Genomic DNA, 22,220 nt, shown 5'->3' on the forward strand with positions numbered 1-22,220 from the left:
AGACTTATGTTATAGTTCTCTAAATTATGTAGAATAAATCAATAAACGAGTAAGACTTACGTATAGTAGTTCCTGCTTTCTGCTGCTGTTCACTTTTATGAAGGCCATGTGAAATTCAGTGTGTAGTGGAGGACTGTATGAACACACTTTCTTCAAGCTTTAAAAAAAATAACAGTAGTTCCTTTGATTTGTCAGGACTATTTGAAGCCTAAAGTGGGCTGTCATGAGATAAAGTGGAAAATTAAAAAAGGTCGTCATCTCCTGGTTTGAAAGATTTTTTTCATGCTTGGCCAAGGGGTGTATGTTACTCATGAAAATGAAGTTATTCAACATCTCAGGTTCAGGGGAGCTTTGTGGAAAGCAAAATTGCAGGTCCTTTGAAATAAGGAACAGACTTAGCAGTGACTTTTTCACAGGGAAGAATTTCACTCCAATATCCCATCTAACCCTGCCCTCTGGCACTTGTCCTGGCACTCCAGTTCCTGAGGCAGAGGAGCTTCCTTTAGCCCTTTCAGATGCTGGCAGGGGCTCTGAGGTCTCCACACAACCTTCCCTTCTCTGGGCTCAACATTCCCAGGCCTCCCAGCCTGGCTCCATAGGGGAGCTGCTCTAGTCCCTGGAGCAGCTCCATGGCCTCCTCTGGACTTGCTCTGACAGTTGCATGTCCGTGTGTTGGGGTCACCAGAGCTGTGATCCTTGCTACAGGTGGGATTTCAGGAGAGCAGAGTGTAGGGGAGAATCCCCTCCCTGGGCCTGCCCATGTTGCTTTTGCTGCAGTGTTGTGCTGATTATCCTTCCGGGGCAGAAGGACGGTCCAACAGGCAGGAAAGACATAAAACCTTGGAGATGCTTTGGTGTCTCTGTGTGCACTCACCTGTAACTGGTGCCTCTGCCAGTGGTAGTGTTCTCCTGTTTCTGCTGGGCCCCAAAGCCCTGGATTCTCAGTGTCTTGCAAAGCTGGTTTGGTTTTCTGTGCACTCACTGACTGCTCTTCATTTCTTTGTAGAGCAAGGCTTAGATCACATAGCAGAAAACATCCTTTCCTATCTCGATGCCAGATCCCTGTGTGCAGCAGAGCTGGTGTGTAAGGAGTGGCAGAGAGTCATCTCGGAGGGGATGCTATGGAAAAAGCTCATTGAGAGAATGGTACGCACAGACCCGCTCTGGAAGGGGCTCTCGGAGAGGAGGGGTTGGTAAGTACCTGACCTCACCTGCTGCAGTGTCCTCCTGCACAAATCCCTCACAAGGAGCTCTTCCCAAAAGGAAGTTTAGATTAAATGGGTATCGCTGAGCTCCTGATCTCTGCTGGCACTGGGGATCAAAGCTGTCAGCTCCCCTTTCTGCTCTGGCTTTGTCCCTGTCCTTTTGTGCTCCCGTGTCTGTCACCATTTTTTCTTGCTTGAGTCTGTGCAAATTTGGAATTTGTGTGTTCCAGGGAGAACTATCAATTCCATCAGCTCACAAAAAACAGTAGCAGCACATTTGCAGGGCTTTTTCTCAAGTGAAGGATTTCCAATTAGACTTTTTTTTTGTTTGGTTTGTTGTGGTTTGGTGTCTTGTTTCTTAAAGTGTAAAATCGCAGCTTGGGCTGCAGAAGCCTCTCAGAGAAACCCTTGCTGTTTGTGGCAATGGAGTTTTCCTGTCCTTCCCAAGTTTCTGGAGAGCTGTTCTGCCTCAGAAACCTGTTTCCCTGTGCTCTCTAGTGGTATGCCTGAGCAAAGGCATGTACTGAGCAAGGGGATGGCACCCTGCTGCCTGGAAACCTTGTGGGGCAGGGAATCAGAACTGGAAAACGCTTGTTATCTTTTTAACCTTGGACATTTTAAATATTTGTCAAATTGCAAAGTCACAAGGGTTGTAATAGTGATACTAAAATTTTTTCCAATTATTTCTGGGAATATGTGCTGAGAGTTTGTTCTGGGTAGGCTTTGAATTCCTGTGAAGTTTGGATTCTTTGTGGTACGCTGAAAACTGTTTCTCCTTTTTTCTAGGGATCAGTACCTGTTTAAAAACAGACCAACAGATGGGCCCCCCAATTCATTTTACAGGTCCTTATACCCAAAGATAATCCAGGATATAGAGGTAGGTGTTCTGATCCATCCTGTCTGCAGGACAGATAATGGTGCTGATTTTGGGGTTCCAAAGGTGGTGAACGTTGGAGCAATGAATCTGTGTCACTGCTGCTCTTGGGATGATGTCAAAAACACCCTCAGCAACTCCCTGCCACAGCAGGTGCATTGGTTTAGGTGTTAACATCAATTTTTTTGCATTTAAAGAGTTTGGGAACTCTTCTGAGACTATGGATTTTAATAAAATAGCAGGTTCAGGACACATTACTCTGAGATAATTCCATTTTGCTGAATGTTTAGTATATTGGTCACACTCACTTAGAAGGTGATCTGAGGTTGATGCCTTAAACACCAGTTATTTAAAATGTAACTTACCACTTCTAATGCAGTGACTGAATGTTGCAAATACACCTTTGGTCCCCATAGGGGATTTTTCCTTTCTGCTGTGGTTTGATGGGAACAATCATCAGTCCTATGATGATGAACCCACAGGGGCATCGGTGGTAACGAAGCTTCAGATATAAAATTTTGCTTATCTTGTTTTGAGATTTACAGAGCTGGGTTTGCCTGGTGGTTTGGAAATATTTCTGTTAAATCAGGATCATCCCAGTGTTCCACCAGCAGGAGAAAATGTCTCTTGCTCTGTTTGCTGTACCCACCACAAAACTCTGAAGTTACACCACAGACTGTCATGGATTTATTTCAGGATGGGAAATTATTGGTCTGAAATTCATTAGTGGGGAAATGTGTTTTGATGTTGAAGACAGATGTGAACTAATGGAATCACTCTGCAGAATGGCAATTTGTGCTGCTTGGCACTCAGGAAACAAAATTATCCTCAACTGTGAACCCAGGTGTAAAATGGTTCTGCTGGAAGCCACAATGTATTTTCCAAATACTTTTTATAAACCTTGCTATATAATTTGTAGACATTTAAAGATAAAGAGCTGAGCGTAAAATACACCCTGGGCAAAATATGACCGAACTTGATATTTACCTGTGAGCTGAATGATCCACTTTGTTATTGGAGGGGAGATGTATTTTCCCTGTAGGGAATGAGAGTGATACTGCAATGATAAGAAGCCTGTGGGATAAAGAGCTTTTAGTGTGATATTTTCTTGCTTTCTGCACAGTTTTGGCCTAGTTCTGTAAAGAAAATGGACAAAAAGCAGCATGAAAATGTTTACATAGAGCACTAAAACAGTTTGGCCTTACTGTAACTTACACTTTTAATGTTATTCTTCTAAAACTCATTTGTGTAAGTGGAACATTTGTGTAGGCACTGTTGATATTATGGATAGAAGGACTCCTTGAAGATGTTCTGAGGGCTTTTGAATTACTCCAATCTGCTCTTTATTGCTTTGGTTCTTTAGTTGCTGTAGATTTGCTTTCCAGTGCACAGAAACAAAGCTCCTGAACTGAATACTTCTTGCTAGGATGAAGCAAGTAGGAAAATACCAACCCCTTTGTGTTTCTCTCATCCCCAGAATCAATAATAAATATAAAAATAGTCAGTCTTTGAATAGCTGAGTGTGGGAAAAGAGTAGGATTTAAAGTGTATTGTAGCAATGAGTGTTTTTCTGCCACAGCAGATTTGCCCCTGCTTACCTATTCCCTCAAGCCCTCTGAAATATTCCTGTTTGCCAGGACTCTGAGCTGGAGCGGGGTTGGTGTTTGTGCTAAAAGTCAAGGGCCCAATAATTCTTCCAAAAGTCTATTAGAATTTTTCTAATAAATCACCCTTTAAAGTACTTCTCACAAATTGCTTCCCTAAAGGGCTGTCAAAAGCTGCTTTTGACACTGTTTAAAATGTAGAGAGTGAGTAGCAATTACAACCAAACTTAGCTTTAAGATGAACTTTTTCCTCCTCTTCCTGTTTTTGTTGGTCTTCCGAAGTTTTGTACTTTCCCCGTTCTTCCATGTTTCACAGCAATATGCAGAAGCTCTTAAATAAGACTTCCATCTTAGATGTGATGAAGAACTTTGTGTCTCTGAATATCAAAATGTTTTTCCTTCAAATATTTGCCTGGGTCTTTAATAAGATCTTCCTGTTTCTGTCAGAGGGTCAGAGTTTAGGGAGACATATTAGCATTTATAGAATTATATACCTGTTGTTAAAAACAAATCCAAAGGATATGATTTTTTAATACAGTAAAATATATTTGATGTAGCACAAAAATCCTGTCCTTTGGTATTTTACCACAAAGATTAACCAAATCCTTCTAGATTGTTTCCCAAGAATGAGAGTTAGGAATTTACTGCAGCTGGTGCTGAATTGGGTTGTGGGCAGAGATAAGCTCAAAGCAGAATGTGCTCTCTGACTGTAAGAATTTGAAAAATAATCCCAAACCTGAAGTAACAATTGGAAGAAAAACTGAGGAATGATAAACAGCAAATCTGAATTCTTTCCCTTGGGCTCTGCTTGCATTGTGGGTCGAAAGTTCATGCAACCACGAAGTGGTGGGAGCTGAAGATAACACAGGCAGAGGTTTGGCAGAGGGAGCTTCCCTTGCCTCCCCAGAAATGTGGTGGTGCCAGTGTCTGTTTACTTCATGCCAAACACATTTTAGGAACATAGTGTCACTTCTGAAGTCATTTGATTTGAAAAGAAGAGGACAGTTAGAGATCAGAAACCAAATTCTTGGAAAGAGATGGTTACTCCCCACTTCCACTGTGAAGGCAAATATTTAATTAGGTTTCATTTCACAAGAGGCGGTCCAGTCCCTCCGAACACCTCCAAATAACATGTTGAACTGCCAGGGTTCTTTCGGAGCTTTTTCAAAAGGGAAAACCTTTTTGAATTTGGGGGTTTTCCTGGAAAACTGGACTTGGTGTGAGCCCTTGTTGGTGGAGAGCCCCCAGCCGGAGCAGGGAGTCCTACTGGGGGCCCTGTCCTCGGGCAGAGTGCCAGGCAGGGAAGTTTCATCCTGCTGATTCCAGAACCCTGAGTCCATAGAATTTTTCCATATTATTTGTGAAGCTTGGCCAACTATTGTGTTGTCCCCTCAGGATTAGCACAAGTGTCTATTTCTGGTGATGAGTTGAGACGATTTCATTTCATAAATGTTCTCCTTATCTTGAGGCACATGGTGAGTGCCCTCGGTTCATTTCCATGGAGACTTGGGTTCACCTAATTAAGATGAGAAGAAAAATGTGGTTTTTTCAAAGACTTTAGGAAAATGTGGTGCCAGGCCATCAGATAAACACTCCGTGTTCTTCTGATTTCTGAAAATGTTCAGGTTTTAGGACTGGAACTGAAATTTTAAAGCCCTGGGACTGTTTGAAAAGGGGAAAAAATCAATTCTTGCTGTCAATCCCTGCCAGCATTGGGAAACGGCTGTTTATGAAGGTTGCAGGGTATAATTTCTGAGGGAAATGGGTTTGTTTAGTACTGTTTTATGTGCATGTGTGGAGAGAATCTGGTCAGTATTATATGCCTAGAAATTTTTTTAGCCAGCCTTTGAAATCTCTATTTCACAGACACTTTCCAAAAAGGCATTTCTTATAAATAAGGCTGGCCAAGGAGAGGGGAGGCTTTGGAGCAGGAAGGGACCAAGTTCTTGTGGTGCATGGCACAGATTGCAGCTCTCTCTTCTGAGCAGGGCAGAACTCCCCTTTCAGCTGCCCCAGCCGTGGGGTGGAGCCCTGGCTTGGCTCCTTTGGTTCCCTTTGCCCCACGTCACTCCTTTTTAACACAAAGGGGCTGGAGAGCAGCCCTGGAAGGGGACCTGGGAGTCTTTGCTAAGCAGACCCTCTCCACTTCATCATGAATGGATTATTAAATCCTCTCTACCCTGGTGGCACAAGTTCATTTACTTGTGCCTTCTCTCTGCCATGGTCAGGAGGGATTTTTTTTCCCCCCTTTGGAGAATGAGAAGAACAAAGGGTTGGATTTTCATGGCCTAATGCGTCAGGAGAAATCCCTACGTACGTAACAAATGTGGATGTTCCTTTTGCTTTTTCCTGCCCCACTTGTCCTGCAGGAGAATTGTGTATTCAGAGGAAACAGAAACTCCTTGGTTTATGGGATTAAGATAAACCCACTTACTCTGCAATAACATTCACAAGGATAAAAACGCAATTGTTAGCCAAGAGGCTGAATACAGTGTACATTATCCAATGGTTTAAAAAAAAAAAAAAACCAACCCTGTTCCTAGTAGATTATCCTTAGCACTTCAGTGTATAGTTAATGTTCCAGCTGTTAATGCAGATGAATTGCATTTTTTTCACTGTGCATCTTTGCACCAGTGAATGTATTCTGGCATGGTCAAGGCTTGGCTATCCCTCCCCATCTTGGACTATTTTCTGTTTGTACTTTTCTCACTGAACGCCTTTTTTCCTTTCAATCCATTTGTGCACCACTTCAGCTGCCAAATTGCTCTCCTGCTGTGGCAAATGCTTTGGCAAATGCTTGGTCTTTATCCCTTGTATGTCCAGATATTGTTGGTGGTGCAGCATTTGTGAGCTCCTCACTGCTGTTGCTCTGGTGAGCTTTTAGGAGAGTGTGAGAAACTGTGGGTGTGAACTCAGGAGACTGTTCTGTCTTTTAATGGGAAACCCAAGTTGAGAGGCAGAGGAGACTTCCGAGGGCATCTGCAGAAAATACAGTAGTGGGTGTTGGTGTTGGTTTGGAACCATAAATTCACAAACTGGGGGATTCTTCAGCCCTGACTCCCTGATGCTCATAAGAGTCCACAGACACAGTGATCTCCTCACCCCTCATACCTGCTGTCCTCCCTGCTCAGTATATCCAGTTAGGATATCTCCTGGCGGGATGGTGCAGCTGAAGACTCTCACTCCCTGCACCACGGAGCAATTACCAGAAATTCCGTGCAGCAGAAGCTTTGGTGTGGTTGCCAGTTCTTCATTAACAATGTTTCTCTCGGAGGGTCCTCCACTTGCCCACCCACTCAGTCTCTTCAGTCATCCCAAATGTTATTTCTCTGGATGTGCACATCTGGTTTCACTCTGCTGCCCAGGGAGGTGCTGCTGTACGTTCTGTGTGTCGTGGCTGCTTTCCCAGCATCCCAAGAATTAAGGCAGCGTGAGGGGATTGTACAAGTTCTCCAAACACAGGCACTGTTTTCCCACAGTAGCCACACCACATAATGGTTACATGGGATGAAATCTCCTTACGGAACTGAAATGGGCACGTGTGTGCCTTACTGGCCTCTCAGAGATACACAAGACTTTAGTTTTCTTTATCTGAAAGCAGCATTTTCCTATGGGAAGCAGCTGAAGTAGCTTCCTATATGAACCTGTGAGACTTGAGCCAGCTGGTGTCCCCAGTGCCTGGTGAGCAAACTTCCACTGCATGCTGCTCTGTTTGGGAAGCTGTGTCCAGCAGCATTTCTGATTTGGGGGGTTCCTGGTGTGTTCTGGAGCTGTTGGGAGTGCCTGTCACAGGAAGCTGAAGTGTGGAAGTGCTCACTGGGCATTCATAGCTCCTCTGGTACATGCTTGGTGCAAGCTTAGTGCAGACCTTTCCAAGATCAGGGCTTTGAGGAAGCTCTGCCTTAAGACTATTCAGAACTGAGTATCTGAACATAAATAGTTTCTAAAACTGTTTAAATTGGCTGACTGGGATCTCTGATGCCTTACCTCCTGTGTCTCCAGTGGTACTATTGCCTATTTAAATCTGCTCCCTTCAGATCTATAATTATATTGGTTCCTGTTGTCAATGCCTGCAATGCTCTCCTGTTTCTTAGGATCAGAGGAGTTGAGGAGCTGCAGTCGTGCCCTCCTAACCCAGATGAGATAAAGCTTGGCAATTGCCTGTCCTTCCCCCTCCAACCCTGCATTCCACGCTGAGCGAGGAGATGGGCTGGGCTGATCTCTCCAGAGCAGTGTTAGGTTTGAGCCCAGTTCCCAGTGTGACAATCAGCAGGGCCCTAGCTGGCCAGGAAAGCTGATCCCAAACGGACACCCCCACAATCCTGATTTCATTGGCTTCCCCACCAAATTGGAAGGGAATAAGGGGGGGAGAGGGGTATGACTGATCTGTCAGCTGCTCCTCTGGGAGCATCCCTTCATATTTGTGATTTAGATAAATTCCTGGGGCACGTCAACTTTGCATTAGGACTGGGTATAATTCTCTCCAAATTGCATAATGGGAGACAATTGGAGGAGCAAACACGTGGAAGACAAAGGGGAAAATCGGTCTTCCCTCGAAGCAGATGTGTTTTCCTAGATTGGGATGTCACAGTCACATCCACTTCTGTCTTTCCTGAGGGTTCAGCCAGTTTTAATCTCGAGGGAGCTGCAGAGGTGCCTGCTACTGCTTAGGAGTTAGGATTACATAATAAATACGCTTTTCCAAACAAACTGCCAGTCTGTCAGCTTCTCCCCAGGTTTCCATGCAGTATTTGGGGAGAATCCCAGGGAAATGGCTAAACAGATGGCCTGTTGTGGTGAAAGCATCCCAGCCTGCCCAGGTGCTGCAAGTGCTGGCCTGGAGTTCTGGGCATATATTCTCTTATGGTTGTGTTAGGATCTTCCTGTCCAAACCCCCACATTTCTTTGAATCTGGCATTGGTTTTCCAACAAGGAATGAAGCTGATTAAGACCTGAAAATCATGCTAGTTCTGCTGTGAAATGGTTTGCAGCTTTTTTAAGGTGTGACAGGTCTCTCTCCTTAAAAATACCTCTCAGAATGAAAATGTTGAGAATTACTCTTCACAGATTTCAAGTGGGGGGGAGGAAAGCAAGTTTGGGCTATTTGAAACCTTATAGTTCCTGTTGAACTTTACTTTTATCAGGGTTTTAGGTACTTCCAGGAGGGTTTCATATCTCAAACCTCTTTCCAAGGTGTGTAAGTACAATTAATGGGTGATATGGCTGGGTAGGGGAAGGGAAGGCCCAGGAAATCCCTTCACCCACGTGTTGGACTCAGCAGTTCTGTAATGTTGGTCACCCAGGTGAGGCTGAACAAGGCACCATGTGAGCTCCTGGTCTCATTTTTGCAGCTTTTGTTGGTTGGTCACATAAATATGGGGAGTAAGGATTCTGGAATGTATCTGTAATGGTTCCTTGTGTAATTCTCACTAAGGCTGGTTGACCATGATTTCCTCCATAAACACAGCCTTTGTCATGACAAATTATTGAAGTGCTAATGGTAATTCATTGTGGTTTGTGTGTATTTATTGGGAGCAGGAGAGAGATTTGTCCTTCAGATTCAAGGATGGTGTGTATAAAAGTGGGAAGCTGGGGGGTGTGGGACAGACCTTCTGCAGCCTGAGGCCCAACTCCTGTTTTTGCCCTCTGGTCAGACTATAGAATCCAACTGGAGGTGTGGGAGGCACAACTTGCAAAGGATCCAGTGCCGCTCTGAGAACAGCAAAGGGGTCTACTGTTTACAGTATGATGATGAGAAGATTATCAGTGGCCTACGAGATAACTCCATTAAGGTGAGCACTTCCCTTTGTCCTTTCCCTGGGTGCGTGTGGGGTTCTGCCCTGGGAGCTGCCTGTGCTTCCTTGTCTCTGCATGAGACAGCGGCTGTGTGTGGTTGGTGAGGGTGAGATGTCTGAGCCTGGCAGAGTCCTCACCTGCACTCTGCTCTGGGAGTTTGGAGCACTGCCAGGGATTACTTCCATTGTCTCCGAAGATGTGCCCTGAAATCAGTGTTCCCCCAGGAGGGGGAGGTCTCTGTGTGCCACTGGCCTCGGCTGTGGCTGTTTCATTGCCAGGACTTTGCTTCCATGCTCATCTTCCCTGGCACTTCCTTTGGCCAGACAGGATTTGATCTCCTCATGGTGCTTGGTTATTTCACTCAAAAGCTTATGTCAAGACTTCCTTAAGCTAAAGGGAAGGACAGGGCCCACTCATGGGGCAGACTCACTCCTCATGGAGTCTCGGGGTTTCCTCCTTTCTTTGCAGCTGTGACAACACTCAAGTCTTGGATCCACGTTCTTGATGTTGATAAACCATTTACCCTTCTTGTTTCTAACAGATTTGGGACAAAACAAGCTTGGAATGTTTGAAAGTATTAACGGGACATACTGGCTCAGTTCTTTGTCTGCAATATGATGAAAGAGTTATTGTAACTGGATCTTCAGATTCTACAGTGAGGTGAGTGTTAAGTTCTTGCACAAAAATAATAATCTGTAAATATCAGAAAACATCCCCAAAATGAATGTGATATTTGTGTTCCAGAAGCAAGATACTCATACTTGACAAAGCTTCATATTAAATATATATATTTTAAAATCTATTGGGTTCTTTTAGCATTAGGAATTTTGAAAGAATATGACCTGAGGGATTCAAGGCATATCCTGAAGTTTTGGAGTGGCTGATGGCCAACTATACAATAATTTCTTCAGTTAGGGTTTCTTGTACTGTGCTCTGACATGTTGTAGTTGTGACTGTTACAGAGAGGGTGTTCGGTACACGTGGAGCACGGCCTGACTGTAGTTCTGCCGGCAGTGAGGACACTTCCAGCACCCATCTTCCTGCCTTGCCCGAGGCCTGCCAGGGGCTAGCCAGCCAGAGCTCTCCCGTGGAGCCTGGGGCAGGCTTGTGCCCGTTCACACCCTGCAGAGCCATCAGCTTCCCTTGGGGATGACAGCACTGTTCTCTCCCGCAGGGTCTGGGATGTAAATACTGGGGAAGTTCTGAACACGCTGATCCACCACAACGAGGCCGTGCTCCATCTGAGGTTCAGCAATGGGCTGATGGTGACGTGCTCCAAGGACAGGTCCATTGCTGTGTGGGACATGGCCTCCCCCACGGACATCACCCTGCGCCGCGTCCTGGTGGGACACCGCGCTGCTGTCAACGTGGTGGACTTCGATGACAAGTACATCGTGTCAGCCTCAGGGGACAGGACCATCAAGGTAAGTGACAGAGCTCTGCTCCAGGGCTGTGTGGCTCCCGAGGAAAGCCCCGGAGCAGCTGAGGAGCAGTTCTGGCCCCGTACCTTCCTGGTGTCTCTCAGTAAGCAGTGTCCTCTTGCTGGCTCTTGGTGACTTTGGGCACACAACTGCACTGGAATATTTTCATGGCTTCTGCTGTACAATTACAGAAAAGCAAAGCCCATTTGCTGTTTGAGCTCTTTGTCTCGAGATCAGTCGCTTTGTTAAATGTGGCATATCCTGTGCCTTTTTCCAGCGGTATTTTTAATTTCACTTGGCAGTTCTGTCCAGACATGAAATTTCCTCAGCAGTGCCTGTCCTCACCACGCCTTCCCAGCAGCTCAGCCAGGCTGTGCCATGTTTGAAGGATTCAGAACCTGGATTTGAAGGCTGTTACATACCAGAAGATTTGAGTTACCCAGAGTGCACTAATATAACAAAGGCATTTCCACCCTGCCCTCTCTGAACCAGAGCTGCCTTGGCCTGGGCCAAGAAGTTCTTGGCAGTTCCATGTCCAAATCTCTGCCAGAGATCCTGCCGCACTCTGTGTTGGAAAATGAGCCACTTGATACTCTGCATTACAACTTCAATTACAGTTCATTAAAAACGGGCAAAGTTGATTGAATCCTTTAATGTTAAGACCAAGCTTAAAGGCCATTTGGACCTTCTCTTACTAAGAGCTTCCTAGTAATTTCTTTGGTTAAAAAATGTGAGGGTTTTTTGTTTGATAACTCCAATTTTAAAAACTATTCTTACCTTACGGAGTGTAATCAAGGTTTTGAAATCATTTGGAGCACTCTCTGCCACCTGAAAATATTTTATATACAATGCCCAGTTCTTCTCAGTGCCATAGCAGTGCCTGTGGCTCTGTCACTGCTGGGTCCCCACTAGTGCCTGGGCCCTGCTCTTTGCCTCGGAAGATGCTCTGTGGGTTTTCACTCCTCTGTCAGCCTCAGGCCTCTCTGTCTATGAATTCCTAGTGGCTTTTTGTGCAGTGCAGAAGCCTTGTTTGGTGCAGCTCTCAGGGAGTTTGTCCCGTTTGTCCCCAGGTGTGGAGCACCAGCACGTGCGAGTTCGTGCGGACCCTGAACGGGCACAAGCGCGGCATCGCCTGCCTGCAGTACCGCGACCGCCTCGTGGTCAGTGGCTCCTCGGACAACACCATCAGGTGGGTGCCACCAGCTGCTGGTCGTGTGTAACAGGGGCCTCCTGTCCTGAAAACGGGATTTCCCTCAACTCTGATGCTGCCACACCTCCTTGGAGTGGCTTGCCGTTGGAGCAGATGGTTTATGAATGGGGCTTACCTCAGTGTGGGAGTAAACATTTCACAACCCCGTCAAAGAGTGGGACACTGAGGTTTCAGAGTGAGCAAAACCCTTATTTACTGCTTTATCACCTTGTCGTCTGCTGGGAGAGATGAGGAAGACATTGCTCCCTGGTTTTCTTATTTTCTGAACTAATCAGTGGTTTACAGAGAGTAGAAAAAACTCTGTGTCCAGAATAACACATCTCTGAGCTTTACTTGCATGGGATTTTGAATGATTACATTAATTTTGATATGTGTACTGCAGCTGCTCTGAATGACACCTTTTAAAGCAAATTACATACCTCCCACAGCAAACCAGGCAGTAGCTGCTTAACCTTGGGTGTGGGAATCAGCCTTTCTTCTGTTTTCTCCCCAGGCTCTGGGACATTGAATGTGGTGCCTGTTTAAGAGTATTAGAAGGCCATGAAGAGCTGGTTCGGTGCATCAGGTTTGACAACAAGAGGATTGTTAGTGGAGCCTACGATGGGTAGGTCTGAAAGCAATTCCCAAAATTTAGCCTTTCTCTCGTGGGGCTCTCAGGAGTCTGCAGACCATTTCTGTGGGGCTGAGGGCAGGACTCTTCTGCAGAGCACCTCTGGCTTGCTCAGTGTCGGCAGTGCATTGTGGATTCACAGCACTTACATCCATATCCAAATTCCCCATTTCTTTCTCTCCCTGGAGAGTTCCTGAAAACTCTTCTGAAGCTGGGTTTGGCTGTAGCCTTTTATTTGGGCTCAGTGTCTGCCTGGGGTTGGTGGGCCCAGCTTCATTCCCACATTGCAGAGGGGAGTGTGCAGTGTCAGCTTGTCTGTCACAGCCATCACAGAGTCATCACTGCTGCTGCAAAGAAACACAGAACTACCTGGCTTTACAAGCTTAAGCATTAGTATTTCTCACAGCGTGCTTGATACTGAGGAAGTAGCTGTAGGGAAAGCCTGGCAAGCTTTCCGGGGCTTTGGATGTTATTTTCTATGTTTTCATAATGATTTGCTTCTCTTCATTTTTAGGAAAATTAAAGTTTGGGACTTGCAAGCTGCTCTTGACCCTCGTGCCCCAGCAAGTACGTTATGCTTGCGTACGTTAGTGGTAAGTAAAAATTAACTAATTTGTGGTTGTCTGGGGTGTTTTAGTACATTATTGTGGGAGAGGTGGGAATGTCAGGATGGTTTATGAAGTCTAGACGGCTTAAGAATGAAGAAAAAATTATTGTCATATCTTGAATGATTTGCATCTGAGCTTAAATGAAAGATCGAGGTTTTTTGGTTTGAGATTCTCAGATACTCTTAAAAGAAAACTAAATCGTCGTGATGCTGAGTATCACATCACTCTGGTTATTGGTGTGCTTCCCTAATACCACTGTAGGGCTGGTTTTAAATTTCCTCTTATTAAAAAAGGGGCAAGAACCTTGTGAGCCTGTCCCAAACTTTTCTCCTAACCCTTCACTTTGGAAGGAAGAGTTGGGAAGGGAGAAGGGAGGCTGAGTCCAACAGATTGCCACAGGAACTCTCAGCCCTTCAGAGGACTGTCACATTTAAGGCTTAAGTTGCTTAAGTTACGTTTTTCTTTGTAATGAGGGGTTTGGCTTACGACAGCAGACTTAATTAAAAATAGATGGAGGAATGAATTCCTTGTTCTTTTCACCCAAATGTGTGGGGAACTTTACTTCAGGAGTCAGTCTGACAAGCCCATAGCAATTCAGAGTCCTTGGCTGTAGGTGATGCTTGTGCTTGGCCTTTCCAACACTTGGAGAAGTGCTTATGTGGCTGGAAGTGCTTCTCCTTTTTCTTTCTCTTCAGTAGACTCAGTACAGAGTTGACAGTTAGCTATTCTTTTATTTAGTTTTAGTGAAAAAGGGGTTTTTTTGTGTTCTGTGGGTATCCTGTAGCTCAGGTTGGAGATTGAGATTACTTTGCCAGCTTGGGCTAGCTCTCCAATGAAGGCAGAGTCCTCACTTCAAATTCAATGAAAGTGGACAAGCAGGACTAAAGGGAGAGCCTTTTCTGGGCTTCTTGTGCCACTTAGAGATCTGTTGGAAGAGCTGCTGGAGCATGTGCTCTCCTTCTTATGGCAGTGTTTGAATTCCTGGCTGCCGGTGTGTGAGCCCTGAGGATCCTCTCAGCAGGGTGGAGCTGTAATGTGCTGGTTTGCAGCTGCACAAAAACAGAATCAGCAGAGAATTCTGCAGGAGAAGGAGCCCTGGCAGAGCATCAGTGCCAGCCAGGGGCCAAAATTGCTCCTCCTTGGTGGACAGACAGCTTCCATCTGGAATAATCTCAGCCTGTGGCTGGACTGGGCCCATTGAGGGAGGCTCAGGGTGCAGCACTGGATTTGGGAGCCGTGTGTTTTCTGTAAAGAATTTACCCACAAAAGCAGCATTTCTTCAATCTGTGTGTTCCTATGAAGTTTTTTTAGTCAGCACCGCAGAGTTTGCACACACCTTGTGTTCAAAGATTGTTGTGTGATAACGGTGCACTGCAGTGTTTCCCTCTTGCCTTGCTGACTGCTTGCCTCTTCCCCACAGGAACATTCAGGACGTGTCTTTAGGCTCCAGTTTGATGAATTTCAGATCATTAGTAGTTCCCATGACGATACAATTCTGATTTGGGATTTCTTAAATGTGCCACCGAGTGCCCAGAATGAGACCCGCTCTCCATCTAGAACATACACCTACATCTCCAGATAACAGTCTGCACTTTACTGCCCTCAGAAGGTAAGGCTCCGTCGTTTGATGGATCTGGGAAGTGTCTGAAACCTTCCCTCTGCCTGCAGCTTGGCTTAGTCACACAAGCTGAGGTTTTCCTTAAGAAAATAAAGCCTTTTTATGCCACTTCTTTCCCTATCTAGTCCTTGTATGGTCATGCCCCAGCATGTCCTGTTGGCTTCCCCCTTCTGGAATCCCTCCTGGTTATAATTGGGTGTTCAGGCATGTTAGAGAGAGCTGTCATGTGTTCACAGCATTGCTGGGAATTGAGGAGCCTTGATGTGTGGCACAGGCATTCCAGCTGTCCCATGAAATGGGAGCTCTTGGGAGCTCTCCATGTAACCTGCTGGCTGTGGGGAGCTGTGCAAGGAGGAGTGCAGCTTGTCTGCGGGGATCTGAGCCTGGGGCAGGAACAACAGCTCTGTGAGGAGCACCAGTGGCAGAGAGAGCTGCCAGAGCTCACCCGCACAGCTCAGAGCTGTCTGAAACAGAGCCCAGAACTCTCTGGAGTTTGGTTCCCTTTCCCAGTCACTGCAGTCAGTGCTCAAAGCCCTTTGTTGGGAGTGTGGATTCTTCTCTCTATTGCTGCCAACAATTGCACTTCAGACTACACCTGCCTGTGAGTGCTGGGGCTTACAAACACAGGCACTGCCCTCCAAAGCACAGCAGGCTCTGCCAGTGCTTCTGAGGAACTGGAGACACCCCAAGAGGAGCTGGGAGTAACATTGCCCCAGCAGGAAGGATTTCTTTTATTTGAAGTAGATAATGAATACTTACGGTGTGGAAAGCCTTCCTGTAAGAAGGGGTTTCCATTATCTCTCTGGATAGATTTGTCCCTGCTGTGGCAATGTGTTCCTCAGGTTTTTGCACTCCTGCAGGATCTCTGTATCTGGCTGGTCAATCCCTTGTGGAGACACACTTTGAGGTGCTCCTCGTAGAAGATGAGTTTTCTTTCACCTCGGGAAGGATTGGCTGCCCTCCCTGCTACTGAACTCCTTTTAAAACCGCCAGGGCAGTGCCCTCTCTGGATCTGACGCTGGGATCTGTTGGCACATTGCTTTGCAAGGGGAGGTCTGAGCCAGCAGTTGGCCATTGCCAGGCTGAGCTGCCTCTCTGTATTCCTGGAATAAGGAAGAGCTCTAATGCTGTGAATACGAGCCATGTGCAGATCCCAGCTAAACCTTCCCTTCAGAGTGGGTTTTAAGAACCCTGCTGCAGGGGGAGCTTAGTGAAACTCATGGGACTGCTCGTCCTGCTGGGGCAGGACACCTGGAAAGGCTGCATTTTATAAACAGTCTCCATCTACCTTCCTGCCTCAGTGCTTGCTTCTGTTAACTCAAATGATAATTTGAGATGGACAAAATCTGTTTTTAAATTACAGATTGGGCAGGGTTCTTTAAAAGCCACATATAGTGTGTCTTAAACACAAAAGAAACACAGAATCGTAGACTAGCCTGAGTTTAAGGGACCCACCAGGATCATCAATCCAGCTTCTGGCCCTGCCTAGACACCCCAAGAATCCCCCTTGTGCATCCCTGGAATGGTGTCCAAACATTCCAGGAGCTCTGGCAGCCTCGAGGCCGTGCCTATTCCCTGGGGAGCCTGGGCACCCTCTGGAGGAAGAAACTTCTCCCAAAATCCAGCCTGAGCCTGCCCTGGCCCAGCTGCAGCTGCTCCCTCAGGTCAAGAAATGAGGAGTTGTATAAAATTCCTGTCAGTTCCTTGGGCAGCACCGTGCTGGTGTCACTTGGCCACGTGGCACACAGAGCTCCATCTGTGGGTGTGCCAGGGCAGCGGGAGATGCCTTTGGCAGGGGGATCCGCTGCTCACATCCTGCACACTTGGCCGTTGTGCACAGCTCAGTCTGCCTGGCCCCGGAGGCACAGCTGGGACCATGCAGCCCCCAGGTCCTGGTGTTGGTAATGACAGTCCCTTAACAGCTATTTCCTTTAGTGCAGAGATGCTGTGATGTCACTTTTTGACAGGTTTGTCTGACTTCAGAATCCAAAAACCCTAAATCTACATAAAATTATGGTCAAACAGATAATATTTCATCATGACATTTAATGAAACAGTTTTACAAGCTTCAGACAACACAGTCTTGTGAGTTTTGAAGCAGCCTGCACACGTTTTTACAGGCTTTGCAGTGTGAGGCTCTTCAAAGTGGATCAATTTTGACAGTCCTGGCAGTTGGCTGTGAGAGTTCTATTGCTTTCTGTTGAATTCCTGTTGTTTATTGAAACATGATAAAAATTGTTACCATATGATAGTCTAATATTCTGGTATTAAGCATTAGGCCTTGGGCTGAGGGAAGGGAAGTCAAGGGGAAGTGCCTAAGGATGTTTTAACCTTTCATGGGAATGTCATATCAGAAGAGGGAAGTTCTCCCTAATCCATTAAAGATGATTTTGGGAAGTGGCAGGTAAAATCAAAGCTCAGATTTAACTACACTCAGACCTTACACTGCCTCCAAGCTGATAACAGGGCCATCAGGCTGGAAATGGGAATATCAAAGTATTTGAGGTTTTTGTCTGTTTTTCTAGGAGCTGCACTTGCCTCCTGTGCAGAACTCTTCCTCTGCAGTGTGAGGAAGAAAGGACAGTCCCGTGGCCATTTTGGGTTGGGTTCAGGGGGCTGAGCTGTGGAGGGTCCCTGGCTGTGCCCACCAGGCTGGGACTGTGGCTCTGTGTAAGGAAACTGCCTGTGGGTCTCTGCCAAGGACCAGAGCCGTGCAGAGCCTGGCTCTCGCTGCAGTGGGGCTCAGGGCACACCCCAGAGCCCATGGAGCAGCTCCCCTGCAGGAAGGGCTGCACTGGGGAGCTCCTGGCCAGCAGCCCTGGCTGTCCTGCATGAGCGTCCCCTCCTGCATGTGCTCTGCCCTTCCCCTCTCAGCCTGGATGCAAAGGATGCTGTAGGTCTGAGCACCTCAGGATGCTGTTTGCTATGAGCCTCCTCTCAGTTCACCTGTCTTTTGTCTTTTTCAGGGTTCCACAGTCTTGAACTACTGGATTTTTGGCTACTACATGCCTGAAGATGATTGACAGCTAAAGTCAGAATTGGTTCTAGATGCTGTGTAGATGCAAAGCAGCACAATTCTATATCTAAATTTCTTAATCTTTCCTGCTCTCAGTGGTCGTCTTTGAATTTGCTACAAATTCACTGACTCGGAGTAGATGAATTTCAGAAGCCTATCCTTCCCTGCCGTGAGAAATCCAAAGCTTCACATGTAAATTGTCCGTAGAAACTGAACTCTGATGGCTTGTTTTTCAGATATAAATCAGAAGTCAAGAAAGGACTTGGCCTAATTTATATTGCTTTGCACTTTTGTCTGACTTTAAAGAAAAGAAAAAACATTCTCCAATGAAATTTGGGTGCCAAACACATGCCCAGAATGTACAGAGCTTTGCTTTCCAGTCACCACTGTCCTTTAGGCGTTCCCCATGGCAGGTTCAGAGCCCGTTCTGTTCCGTAGGTGTACGTTGGACTCTTAGAAATATTTCTGACTTGCTCAGTAATATTTTTGGATTACAGTTTACTTGTTTCTGCACCAATAATTTCTTTTAAATTAAAGATTCCCTGTAATTCAGGCTAGGTTATCTGAACTAGTTGTATAGCACTGTCTTTTCCTTTGCCCTGTGCTCTGTACTCGCCGTCCTGTGCTTCCTGATGTTTGCTGTAGTCCCCCTCCTCCCTGTGTGCTTCCCTCATCTCGGATACTGTGTAAGCATGTAGATACCTTGTACATACAGCAGAGCCTCTGGTGCCAGCCTCAGGGTGTCCTGACGCTACACACTAACACTCAGCGTGGTGGCACTTGGCAGCAGGATGTCCCGACCCCTGGCACTGGTGGTGACATGATTACCTAGAACATTGTCTCTGCAAAAGGAGGTTTTCAGTATTCATTAGTCGGGTTTTTGGTTTTGTTTTTGGTTTTGGTTTGGTTTTTTTTTTTTATGGGAACTACATATTTTAAAATGTAATTTCTAAACTTTTTAAAAATTAAAAACTGTTTAATTTATGTTCTGTATCTTATATTTTTGTGCCGCGGGATTTGCAGCTGTGTGTCCCTGACACCAGTGGGGCCTCACAGCCCCTGCTGATGTCCTTGGTAGCATTAGTTTGGCTGCTCAGTGGAGAAGAAACCATGGGCCAAAGTTCCATTATTTATGTTTGATTTGTGGCACGTCCTGACCGTGAGAGGAGCCCGTTCCAGTCACCGCTCTGCTTCCTGTGCCCGTTCCTGTGCTGGTGTCCCAGGAGGATCGGCTGCTGTGTCCTGGCTCCTCCATGCTTTTGTTAAGGAGTCTCCAGAGCTGCTTCTTCAGTTCTCACAGTGTCCCCTGTCACCTGTGTGGTCACACAAACGCCCTGCGTTGTCCTTGGGTCAGGAGGAGACATGGAGCAATGCAAAGTGAATTTTCCGTCGGCGTCAGCCCCGTGACGTGTCTGTGCCCGCGTGCGTGGGGGCGGCGTGGCCCGGCTGTCCCGGGGAGGGCACGGCCGGCACGGGCTGTGCTGTCATTCCTTGTCTGTGTCTGTCTGTGCTGTTCTGTGCTGCCAGCAGCTCTTGGCTCTGTTGGGTTTTTGCCTTTCCCTGTGCCGTCCTGGGGCCGGGCGATGCCCAGGGACAGTGGGGAGCTCGAGGTGTCACCAGCCAGCCCCTCACAGGGGTCACTGCAGGGGCTCCCCTCCCCGCCTTCCCGGGAGCCCGGCTCCCTTCCCCGTGTTACTCCAGCTATTTATTCATCCAGATGAGCGAATGTGATGAAGTCCAGAAGAGCAAACTCGCTCCTGAGCGTCCATGAGGTCACATTTTGGTAAGCTTGACAGTAGTTCGTGCAAGTGTCTTACTTTACCCTTCTCATCTAATAGCTTTAATATTAAACTGTTTAAAAAAGAGAGATCTGTCGCAGCCCTGAAGAAAAAGATTCTTTGTTTCTGGAGAGCGGAGTCCTTTTTTTAAAAATGCATGTGTAAGATTTAAATTCCTGTTTTTCCTTGGGAGATAATGGTATTTGAACATGCAGTCTAAACTTCTTTGTGCTTTGTGTAACATAGCAGTGGACTTTTGTGATTGGCACCCAAGGAACTTGACTCCTGGGATTCATGGTAGTGGTCCTGGCTGCACTCTGGACTTTGTTTTGCTAACCATAATTGAGCAACTGTACATTACTGCGATATTAATGTTTCAAAGCACTGGGATAGTCTAACTTGTAATTATGTTTGCCAATTATCTGTTTGGAAAGTTGGTGTATGAACAGCTTCTTGAAACTGTTAAATTGTACAGATATCGTTCATGATCTAAGGCTTTGTACTGTGGAATGTGCTTAATAAAAAAAAGTTTGAACTTAATTTGTCACATGAATGGATGAGTGACATCACCTCAGCAGAGTTTGGGTGTGAGTTCAGGATGGGTTTGAGCAGCCTGGCTGAGGGGCTCCCTGCCCCATAAATGCCCTTCCAGCACAACCCCAGTGGAAGGCACAGGGCATGTGGAGCCCAAACCCATCTGCCACAGCCCAGCTCCTGCCCTGGCACGGGGGGTGGCAGCTGCTGGTCCACCCTTCCCTTTCCTGCAGACCAGCTGGGAGGAACTGTGAGACCTGGAACTGAGCTCATTTACGCATCCCCGAGGTCTGAACCCCACTGCCTCTGCAGGAACATCACCAGGATTCTTTCTTACTTTACCAAGAATGCATATAGAATTTTTAAAATGCTACCCGTCTCCTGGCTTGTTGAAGCAACCTCCATGCCTTGAGCTGTGGAGTCTTCGAGGGCTTGCTCTGACTCAGGAAAAGCTTTGCCTTGGGCTTTCCTTAGCTGCTGTGCAGTGACTTGTTCAGTGTTGGGTTTGGTGGGTGTCTGTGGGAGGCGCTGACCTGAAATGGTTTTGGAAGTGCCATAAACTCTGTGCTAAGAATATGAGCAGCTCTGGCTCAGCATTGGCAAATCCAGGCCTCAGGAATGGCTCCAGTGCAGCTTGCCCCACTCTCGATTCTGGGTAGGAGTGCTGGAAGCAGCGTTGCTGCTGTCAGGCCGAGGCTGCCCCGGAGCTGAGTGAGTCCAATCCCCTCTGGTGCCAGGAGTGCAGTGTGGAAGTGCAGGCTGGCTGAGCTCGTGGCGGGGTTCTGAAGGCTTTGCTGGGTATCATTATCCAAATAAGCCACAAAAGCTCTGGGATCAATATGCAGTGTAAACCTTGAGGTCAGGCTTTAACATTCCAGCTCACCTGGGTGGCCTTTGGGTTTGGTTATTCTGTGGGTTTTCCCTTTGCAGTTGCAGCCTTTAGCAGTTGGTTCTAATTCCCACCAGAGAACTTCCCAGAGAAGTCGTGGAGGCCTCGCTCCCCTGGGTGCTCCCACCCATCCTGGAGGGATTTGGGGCCCCTTTGGACTCTCCCCTCCTGCCAGAGGGTGGGAGCCACATGCTGTCCTGAGCATGGGGTGCCTGTGGGGCTGGGCAGTGCCCTGGCTGGGTGGGCAAGGAGGGCAGGGCTGGGATCCAGGGGCCCCCACAGGCACTGGGGTCTCACTCAGGCCCAGCATCTCCTGCCAAGCCCTTCCCAAACTCCCAGGGCTGCCTATGGATGGGGTTAGAGCAGCACAATTCCAGAGGGAAAACTCCATCCAACCTGCCCTTGGACACTTCCAGAGATCCTGGGGCAGCCACAGCTGCTCTGGGCACCCTGTGCCAGGGCCTGCCCACCCTCCCAGGGAACAATTCCTGCCCAAGATCCCATCCAGCCCTGCCCCCTGGCAGTGGGAAGCCATTCCCTGTGTCCTGGCCCTCCAGCCCTTGGAAATTGTCTCTCTCCATGTTTCCTGGAGCCCCTTCAGGCCCTGCAAGGCCACACTGAGCTCAGCCCAAAGCTTCTCCTCTCCAGGTGAGCAATCCCAGCTGTCCCAGCCTGTCCTGCCAGCAGAGCTGCTCCATCCCTCTGCTCATCCTGGAGCCTCCTCTGGCCTGGCTCCAGCAGCTCCAGCTCCTTCCTGTGCTGGGCCCCGGGGCTGGGGCAGCTCTGCAGGTGGGGTCTCACCTGAGCCCAGGGGCAGAATCCCCCTTCCCCTGCTGCCCATGCTGGGGGTATGAAGGGGGAAAGAAGACCTTTGGAAAAAACCCTTTTCTGTTCCCCATCCCAGCAGAGCTTTTGCTAAAAATCCCAGGCCAGGCCCAGTCTCCAAGCATGCAGCCTCTCCCTTGGCTGTGCTGCCAGACACAGCTGTGCCCATCCTTGCAGTGGGAGACACTCCCGTGGGATGCTGCTCTGGCGCCGGGCTCTCCGTGGTGTCTGC

The 22,220-nt window shown here is 47.3% G+C and overlaps 1 protein-coding gene across 6 annotated transcripts in view; it reads left to right on the forward strand.

Moving 5' to 3' along the window:
- Window positions 1-20,280, forward strand: part of FBXW11 (F-box and WD repeat domain containing 11) — a 56,928-nt gene extending 36,648 nt beyond the window's left edge. For all 6 annotated transcript variants that reach the window (XM_066197003.1, XM_066197005.1, XM_066197002.1 and 3 more), the window contains 10 exons: window positions 1,007-1,193; window positions 1,992-2,082; window positions 9,338-9,475; window positions 10,021-10,139; window positions 10,654-10,903; window positions 11,971-12,089; window positions 12,604-12,714; window positions 13,235-13,313; window positions 14,749-14,937; window positions 17,913-20,280. In XM_066197003.1, the coding sequence (XP_066053100.1) occupies window positions 1,007-1,193; window positions 1,992-2,082; window positions 9,338-9,475; window positions 10,021-10,139; window positions 10,654-10,903; window positions 11,971-12,089; window positions 12,604-12,714; window positions 13,235-13,313; window positions 14,749-14,910 (1,256 nt within the window). In that variant the 3' untranslated portion in view covers window positions 14,911-14,937; window positions 17,913-20,280. The remainder of the gene's footprint in view (window positions 1-1,006; window positions 1,194-1,991; window positions 2,083-9,337; window positions 9,476-10,020; window positions 10,140-10,653; window positions 10,904-11,970; window positions 12,090-12,603; window positions 12,715-13,234; window positions 13,314-14,748; window positions 14,938-17,912) is intronic.
- Window positions 20,281-22,220: the final 1,940 nt, after the last annotated feature.

Source organism: Chamaea fasciata, unplaced genomic scaffold (assembly GCF_029207755.1).
Source record: "Chamaea fasciata isolate MVZ Bird 193981 ecotype frontalis unplaced genomic scaffold, bChaFas1.0.hap1 SCAF_15, whole genome shotgun sequence".
Classification (NCBI taxonomy): Eukaryota; Metazoa; Chordata; class Aves; order Passeriformes; family Sylviidae; genus Chamaea; species Chamaea fasciata.